The 9175-nt window shown below is 54.3% G+C and overlaps 1 protein-coding gene across 3 annotated transcripts in view; it reads right to left on the bottom strand.

The window, feature by feature from the left end:
• LOC142498847 (embryonic protein UVS.2-like) overlaps window positions 1–9175 on the bottom strand; it is a 75492-nt gene that overhangs the window by 65011 nt on the left and 1306 nt on the right. For 2 of the 3 annotated variants that reach the window (XM_075607435.1, XM_075607434.1), the window contains exons 2-3: window positions 7296–7482; window positions 5732–5845 (exon numbers count right to left, since the gene is read on the bottom strand). In XM_075607435.1, coding sequence (XP_075463550.1) covers window positions 5732–5845; window positions 7296–7400 — 219 coding nt within the window. In that variant the 5' untranslated portion in view covers window positions 7401–7482. Of the gene's footprint in view, window positions 1–5731; window positions 5846–7295; window positions 7483–7658; window positions 7768–9175 lie in introns of all 3 variants that reach the window. The other variant, XM_075607436.1, reaches the window with a different exon arrangement.

Genomic DNA, 9175 nt, shown 5'->3' with positions numbered 1-9175 from the left:
GTGAGCGGTTCAGCCAATCATGGCGAACTAGCTCCGTGACGTCATAGCCACGCCCCCCCCATTGACTGAATCAGTATGTGCAGACATCGCTTGATAGCCGGGCGTGCTCAAGCACACAGTATAATCTCTGCCTAAAGGTGCTATCAGTTTACCAAAATGGCCGACGGATCAGGTCACTATCTTGCCTTACCCAAGATGACTACTGGAAGTCAGCCTCTCTCTGGCCCTCAATTGCCAGCAGCTGCTCCTAGGCTTTAAATAGCAGGCAGTTGCTCCCTGTCTTTGCTCGTTCAAAATACCCTGTACCTTGTCCCTGTCTAGCTCTGCCGTTGATCCTGGTTTGGCCATGCCTGTGTTTGTATCTGTCTATCCTTGCCTGCCATGACCCGGAACCAGACCTGACTACCCCTACATCCCAGGCCTCAGATTCAAGGTCAGTGTATCACTTCCTACCTCTGCCCTGCGTGTCCGTACCCTGGTTGCAGTCAGCAACGTTACAGACTGTAACCAAGAGGGATTACACCAATTCTTTAAACGTTTGACAAAAAACTCTTCTTACCCATTGAGTAGAGGATCTGGTAATTCCTCAGTATTTGACTCTTGTAAAGCTCCTTCTGTTCTTCTCCTAAATACCCCCACTGCTCCTGAGATAATGAGGCTTCAATGTCGTCAAGCGTCACCGATGTCTACAAAACAGAGATTTCCAAACTCATTCTGCTCCAGCAGGAGTCCATCAGCAGATTCAAGGCTGCGAGGTCTACCATAAAGTGATGACAATCTACATTTTCTGGCCCACTAAATAACCTCTTTTATGAGGAAACAAGAATGGGAAAATATTACACTATATTAATGAATACTGAGCCATGTTAGAATGAGCATTGGGATGTTTTCTTTAACATGCATTGCTTCAGCTTAAATCCAAAATTCAAAAGAGTTGGAGATGGTCTCAATTTAAATAGATTTACAAATCTGAATATGATGCTTTTCTATCTTGACACTGCCTTGTGTGGTTTCCATCTTTGAGAGGTTCGGGAGATGTATACCTAAGGAAGTCTACATATAATACACTTCTTAGAACCTTGGTTAGCATATATTGGTGGATCTCCCGTTTGAGATGAAAATTAGGGCAGTCCAAAGAAGAACAATTAAAATAATCCAAAGTTTACATGACAAAAAACATGTCAGGAAAAACGAACTCCCTGGATGCAAGGAGGAAAATGGAGAACAATCACTAATGTATGAGAGAGTAGCACTAATCAAAGAGCATTCATGCATATAGAGTCAAAAGCAGAGTCATGCACATAGGGGGTTAATCATTAAAACTGCTGTAGTGCCAATTGGGGCACTGTCTCATGGAAACTTGCATTGATTTCACCATCACAGTTTAATAAATAACGCCGTAGAATTAAGCACAGTTGTGCATGTAGGTACCAATGTTAAAGGCATATAACTGCTTTATGAATTAAACAAAGAAGTTACGATAAAACCAACTTTGAAAGGTTAGGAATAATCTAAGTAGAGATCAGAGATCATTATCAAAAATTCAGCACACTTCATATAATCACTTGTTTTTATTCATTACTAGCTGATATACCTGGCGTTGCCCGGGCGTGGAAGGGCAGGGGGCATGGAGTGGAAGGGCGGGGGGGGAGGGGCGTGGAAGGGTGGGGGGGCCAAGGGGCGTGGAAGAGCGGGGAGGGCAAAGGGCAGGGAGGAGCGGGGGGGCAAAAGGCAGAGGGGGCGGGGGGGCAAAGGGCAGGGAGGGGCGGGGGGGCAAAGGGCAGAGAGGGGCGGGGGGGCAAAGGGCAGGGAGGGGCGGGGGGGCAAAGGGCAGGGAGGGGCGGGGGGGCAAAGGGCAGGGAGGGGCGGAGGGGCAAAGGGCAGGGAGGGGCAGGGGTTTGGGCAAAGGGCAGGGAGGGGCGGGGGGGCAAAGGGCAGGGAGGGGCGGGGGGGGGCAAAGGGCAGGGAGGGGCGGGGGGGGGCAAAGGGCAGGGAGGGGCGGGGGGGGGCAAAGGGCAGTGAGGGGCGGGGGGGCAAAGGGCAGGGAGGGGCGGGGGGGGTCAAAGGGCAGGGAGGGGCGGGGGGGGGCCAAAGGGCAGGGAGGGGCGGGGGGGCCAAAGGGCAGGGAAGGGCGGGGGGGCAAAGGGCAGGGAGGGGCAGGGGGGGCCAAAGGGCAGGGAGGGGCAGGGGGGGCCAAATGGCAGGGAGGGGCAGGGGGGGCCAAAGGGCAGGGAGGGGCAGGGGGGCTAAGGGCAGGGAGGGGTTGGGGGGCTAAGGGCAGGGAGGGGCGGGGGGGTAAGGGCAGGGAGGGGCAAGATGGCAGGGAGGGCAGGGGGGCAAGAGGGCAGGGGGGCAAGAGGGCAGGGGGGCAGGGAGGGGGGCAAAGGGCAGGGGGGGCAAGAGGGCAGGGGGGCAAGAGGGCAGGGGGGGAAGAGGGCAGGGGGGGAAGAGGGCAGGGGGGAAAGAGGGCAGGGGGGCCAAAGGGCAGGGAGGGGCAGGGGGGCTAAGGGCAGGGAGGGGCGGGGGGGCTAAGGGCAGGGAGGGGCGGGGGGGTAAGGGCAGGGAGGGGCAAGATTGCAGGGAGGGCAGGGGGGCAAGAGGGCAGGGAGCAAGAGGCCAAAGGGCAGGGGGGCAAAGGGCAAAGGGCAGGGGGCAAAGGGCAGGGGGGCAAAGGGCAGGGGGGCAAAGGGCAGAGGGGGCAAAGGGCAGAGGGGCAAAGGGCAGAGGGGGCGGGGGGGCAAAGGGCAGGGAGGGGCGGGGGGGCAAAGGGCAGAGAGGGGCGGGGGGGCAAAGGGCAGGGAGGGGCGGGGGGGCAAAGGGCAGGGAGGGGCGGGGGGGCAAAGGGCAGGGAGGGGCGGAGGGGCAAAGGGCAGGGAGGGGCAGGGGTTTGGGCAAAGGGCAGGGAGGGGCGGGGGGGCAAAGGGCAGGGAGGGGCGGGGGGGGGCAAAGGGCAGGGAGGGGCGGGGGGGGGCAAAGGGCAGGGAGGGGCGGGGGGGGGCAAAGGGCAGTGAGGGGCGGGGGGGCAAAGGGCAGGGAGGGGCGGGGGGGGTCAAAGGGCAGGGAGGGGCGGGGGGGGGCCAAAGGGCAGGGAGGGGCGGGGGGGCCAAAGGGCAGGGAAGGGCGGGGGGGCAAAGGGCAGGGAGGGGCAGGGGGGGCCAAAGGGCAGGGAGGGGCAGGGGGGGCCAAATGGCAGGGAGGGGCAGGGGGGGCCAAAGGGCAGGGAGGGGCAGGGGGGCTAAGGGCAGGGAGGGGTTGGGGGGCTAAGGGCAGGGAGGGGCGGGGGGGTAAGGGCAGGGAGGGGCAAGATGGCAGGGAGGGCAGGGGGGCAAGAGGGCAGGGGGGCAAGAGGGCAGGGGGGCAGGGAGGGGGGCAAAGGGCAGGGGGGGCAAGAGGGCAGGGGGGCAAGAGGGCAGGGGGGGAAGAGGGCAGGGGGGGAAGAGGGCAGGGGGGAAAGAGGGCAGGGGGGCCAAAGGGCAGGGAGGGGCAGGGGGGCTAAGGGCAGGGAGGGGCGGGGGGGCTAAGGGCAGGGAGGGGCGGGGGGGTAAGGGCAGGGAGGGGCAAGATTGCAGGGAGGGCAGGGGGGCAAGAGGGCAGGGAGCAAGAGGCCAAAGGGCAGGGGGGCAAAGGGCAAAGGGCAGGGGGCAAAGGGCAGGGGGGCAAAGGGCAGGGGGGCAAAGGGCAGAGGGGGCAAAGGGCAGAGGGGCAAAGGGCAGAGGAGCAAAGGGCAGAGGGGCAAAGGGCAGGGGGGCAAAGGGCAGGGGGGCAAAGGGGAAAGGGGCAGGGGGAGGGAGGGCAGGGGGAGGGAGGGCAGGGGGGGGGAGGGAGGGCAGGGGGAGGGAGGGCAGGGGAGGGAGGGCAGGGGTAGGGAGGGCAGGGGGAGGGAGGGCAGGGGGAGGGAGGGCAGGGGGCAAGGGCAGGGGGAGGGAGGGCAGGAGGCAAGGGCAGGGGGAGGGAGGGCAGGGGGCAAAGGGCAGGGGGAGGGAGGGCAGAGGCAAAGGACATTGGGAGGGAGGGCAGGGGGGGCAAAGGGCATTGGGAGGGAGGGCAGGGGGGGTAAAGGGCATTGGGAGGGAGGGCAGGGGGGCAAAGGGCAGGGGGAGGGAGGGCAGGGGGGCAAAGGGCAGGTGGAGGGAGGGAGGGCAGGGGGGCAGAGGGCAGGGGGAGGGAGGGCAGGGGGAGGGAGGGCAGATGGGGCAAAGGGCAGGGGGAGGGAGGGCAGGGGGGGCAAAGGGCAGGGGGAGGGAGGGCAGGGGGGGCAAAGGGCAGGGGGAGGGAGGGCAGGGGGGGCAAAGGGCAGGGAGGGCAGGGGGGGCAAAGGGCAGGGAGGGCAAAGGGCAGGAGGGCAGGGGGGGGGCAAAGGGCAGGGGGGGCAAAGGGCAGGGGGAGTCAGGGACGCGTTAAATAACCCATTCCCCTGCGTTTACTCACTTTGCACACGGCCGCGCTCCTCTTCCTCCGGGTACCGGCCGCCCTCCTCCTCCACCTCGGGCTCCTCCGCGGAGAGGCTGAGACGCTCCGGTGAGGAGGTGCTGTGCCTCTCGCGGGGAGAGGCGGAGAGAGCCGGAGGAGAGGCGGAGACAGCCGGAGGAGAAGCGGAGACAGCCGGAGGAGAGGCGGAGACAGCCGGAGGAGAGGCCTCTGGGACGGGGAGCGGCCTGTGTGAGGGGAGAGCCGCGTGCTCTGTGTGTGTGTGTGGGGGGGGAGCGCCGGGGGGGGAGCGCCGGGGGGGGGGGGGGTGAGCCGCTCAGTGCTCTGTGTGTGTGGGTGGGGGGGGTTGAGAGTCCCCCGCTGTGTCCCGGGCGCTCGCTCCGCTCCCCCGCTGACTGTAGCGGCGCCGGGGGGGGGGGAAGGGGATGAAAAAGCGCGGGAAACCGGGAGACCCGGGGAGAGGAGGAGGTGCGCGCGGGTCCCGATGAGCGCCGCGCAGAGTGTGTGTGTGTCGTCACTCCGCCTCAGGCCAATGAGAGGTGCGGGGGCGGGCGGCCCAAGGGACCAATGAGATTTCCCCTAGGGACACAGGAGATGCAGACAGGCATACAGTGCTTTCACAAATATATAATATAAGATAAGATAAGATGGGCACCACAGTTTTCATCTAAATTTATATTACAGAAAACTTTTAACTAAAATACAATGATGGTAAAATCCCTTACCACACTTTCCTACACCATTTGGCCTTTGAATTTTATGAACATATGTGTGATACAGTATGTGTAGTAATAAGGAGATATATTTGCTTTTAGCGGAGGAAAGGCCCTGTAAGCTACTGGCCAACAGACCTTCCTGAAAGACATCTCATTGTGCACATATGTATTTATCTGACTTTCTAAATGAACAATTATATTCAGCTTAATCAAAGATCTCTTTCTTCCGTCTGGATGTTAATATGATATCAATATATCTCCTAAACAATTTAAAACTAAACTAATGTAACAAAACAGCAGCTCTCTGTCCAAATGCTCCATCACTGGTCCTTGGGTTGTCTCCACTGACAATGTTCACTCACTGTTTCTTGCTCCTTTATGCTAAAGTTCCCGGGCTGGAACCCCTTGCACTTTCTCTACACATGGGCCATCTCTCCCTCTTCCTCGCAGCTTAGGGACCTATTCGCCCACGTTCTCTTTAGTTACTCCAGATCATATACTCTGTCAATTCAACAACCAAAGTGGTAACAGCTCTGTCTCACAGCATACAGGTTATTATTGTATCTGCTATATTTAAGCGCCATTACCTTTCCAGTCAACAGTTGGATGATTGCAAATGCGTGTTTTACAATCCTGTCCGTCAGCAGATTTTTGCCCCTCTTGTTACCCGTGGTTTCCTCCGTCGCTGCCTCTGTGATTCCCTGCAGTAATAGATTATTATATGATGACCAGTAGTCTCCTCTGTCACTATGTAAAAGAAGTGGGTGAGAAAAACTGAGTCACGGTTACTTTCTGTCAGGGGGTGGCTAACGCCAGTCCTGAAGGGCCACCACTAGCCCATATTTATAGGATATCCCACCTTCAGCACAGGTGACTCAAATCAGTGGCTCAGTCATAATGACTGAGCCACCTTTGCTGAAGCGGGATATCCTGAAAACCTGGGTTGTTGGTGGCCCTTGAGGACTGGAGTTGGCCACTCCTGGCCTATATGTCATTGTGTTATCATGTGGTGGGAGGACACACTTAATAGAACATAGCTTCCTCCCATTTGTGTGATAAGGTGGCTGTATGATGGAAAGAATAAGCTTGAAGATACAGATGTAGCAACTGTTCTTGCCGCCGGAGGCACATTGCAGCAAGACACCCACAACAACGCGCCAGCAGTAGCAACTACTGTACCATTCTAAATGCATTAGCAGCGCACAGAATATGGGTGTGGCTAAAGCAAAAAAGGGGCAGGGCAAACGCCATGTATAATAAAACACGCACTCGCTGACATTGAACACTAATTAACCATTTCTAGCACTGAACTCTATATAACCAGCTCCTCCTTCACTGGTCCTGATCTGTCTCCCCCCAACTCTTCCCTCACTGGTCCTGATCTGTCTCCCCCCAACTCTTCCCTCACTGGTCCTGATCTGTCTCCCCCCAACTCTTCCCTCACTGGTCTTGATCTGTCTTCCCCCAACTCCTCCCTCCCTCCTGTAGCTCCTGACTCGTTCTATTTACGAGTCCTCTTGGACTCTGTGGCCCCTCTGCCTCAAACTAGATCTCTGCCCAGCTAAAAGTTCTTACAATTCAACTGTCCCTTGAAGGAGCAGTCCAAGCAATATCCTACGTTGTTTTTTTGTTTTGTTTTTTAATAAATCAGTTCTGTAATAATAGATAATACTTACTACAACTTTATACATTTTAATGAGTTTTAATACACTGAGCATCCTTTCATTTTTATAGCAAGCTTTTGCACATCTCAAAAGCAGTGCAAGATCTTTGCAACACTTTCCCGTTTGTGATCATTTGGGGCAAACGTTCCCAGCAGTTTGAGCTGTAAACTGGAACAATAGGCAATGTTACAAGGATACATTGTAGCTGCTGAGTTACACTGACTGAATGATTGACTGAAACGTGGCCACTAAGTGAACCCAGGGAAGCAGGAACTTTGCTAATCGATCACGGAAGAGCTAATTGATCGGCAGCTTAGTTAATCAGTTATCAATAAAGGTAATCAAAGGCTGCATATAAAAAAAAAAAATCTTATTTTTTAATAAGTGCTGCTTGGATTGCCTCTTTAAAGAAGCATGTTTCCGGCCTCTCCAGCAGTGAGGAGGTTCATGGTGGGATTACTTTGGTATGATCTCCTGCAGCTCTCACCTCTCCGATCAGCAGGTGGATGATAGAAAAGGTGTGCTTCAAAATCCTCTCCGTCAGCAGCTTTGTGCTGTTACTCTTCCCAGGTGACTTCATCAGACTCTCCATGGTTGGGCAGTGGCCCTTGCAGCAGTGTTTGGCAACCAGCTCAATTAGTAAGATACTTGGAGTACTTAATGATGATTGAATCCTACAGAAGAGAAACACAAGACCATGTCTATCTCTGTCATTCTATAGTGTAGTGGGTTCCCCATAGTTTTGTCATTAGGCCACAATAAATATTCCACTGTAAAATACTAAGGACAGTGGGATATATTTGTTGGATTATTGATGCAGGGAAACTGACTTTTCTCTCTTTATCATTACCTGTGTTACTCTATGTCCAGCTATTCTGTTGCTGGTTTTTGGATCTCTGACTACACCGTGTAAGTTTCTTGGCCACACGTCAGGGTCCCGCCAAAGTTAGGAATCTTTGCTATAAGGGAAAGGACAGACTTTGTGCTTGATATCCCCTCTCTCTCTCTCTAAGTCTCTAACCATCCTGTAGATCAGGGGCAGTCAACTCCCGTTCTCAAGGGCCACCAACAGGTCAGGTTTTAAGGATATCCCTGCTTCAGCACAGGTGGCTCAATTAGTGGCTCAGACATTGGCTGAGCCACTGATTGAACCACCTGTGCTGAAGCAGGGATATCCTTAAAACCTGACCTGTTGGTGGCCCTTGAGGACTGGAGTTGGCCACTCCTGGTGTAGATGGAGGGATGGACTCCATGCACCAAACGTTCCTTATAATACTATGACAGGAAGATACTAGGTGGGGTATAGTTCACTCCTGTCCGTCATTCTGCAGGAGTACAAAATCTATAGGATTTGATAAAGAGCTGATGATGGTGTTTGTGATGCCCCAAAATGTTTTCTAAACCTCTGCTGGTCCCCACTTGACCATGGTACATGTTACACTTTCTGTGTGTCGAGATGTGTATTTGTATGGACGTCATCTATTATACTTATGGAACATGTACTAAAATCTTTGGTGTGCCGTGCGTATCATTGTCACACTGAATAGGACACAGGGCTCATCTCATCAAATGACTTGTTAGTAAATCAGTAAGACACAGATTCCCTTCATACCATGGAGTTTCTTTTCCACTTTCACTCTTTACCCTCCAAGCTCACATGCACCTGTTTCTCAGCTTATACTATCAACAATATCATGGTACACAGGATAACTGCCTTGTACTCCAGAGAACACTTCCAAATGCAATTCATATCAACATATAATTTCATGGGGAAAATATTTTAGGTATGGTATATTTGTTAATGGTGTATGTATATATATATATATAACAAAAAAATTTGATCCCTAAAAGAAAATCAAGAATCGGTACTCAGATATGATAAGCAAAGAAATTGTATTGGGAACATGGCACACAGAAACCAATGTTTCGGTCCAACAGGAGGACCTTCTTCAGGGTGCTGTTTTTTGATTTCTTTTAGGGATCTAAATTTTTTGTTGTATTATTTTTATGTGACAAGCACCAGGACATACTAGACCTACCGGAGTGCCAACTGCCCCCCCCCCCCTCCCCCCCACTGTTATATATTTATATATGTAGAACAAAATTGGACAGCGCGGACTCCATAGCGTAAAATCGATAATGATGATTTGCACAACGCGTCTAGACGTGATCTGATCCTGCTGCGCGGCACTCATTTCTCACACACTGATCAGCTACAGCAGCATCTCCTGCACTAAGCAGTAACAGAGACATCAGTGGAGATACTCGCAGTAAGGGGGAATCAGAAGCAAATGCCTAGTATTACACAATGTACAGGCATTTTGATTCATACCCTTGCCAGACCTGACACTCTGTGTTTATATTTTT

Source organism: Ascaphus truei, chromosome 7 (assembly GCF_040206685.1).
Source record: "Ascaphus truei isolate aAscTru1 chromosome 7, aAscTru1.hap1, whole genome shotgun sequence".
NCBI classification, from domain to species: Eukaryota; Metazoa; Chordata; class Amphibia; order Anura; family Ascaphidae; genus Ascaphus; species Ascaphus truei.
This window is presented reverse-complemented; position numbering and strand designations above follow the sequence as displayed.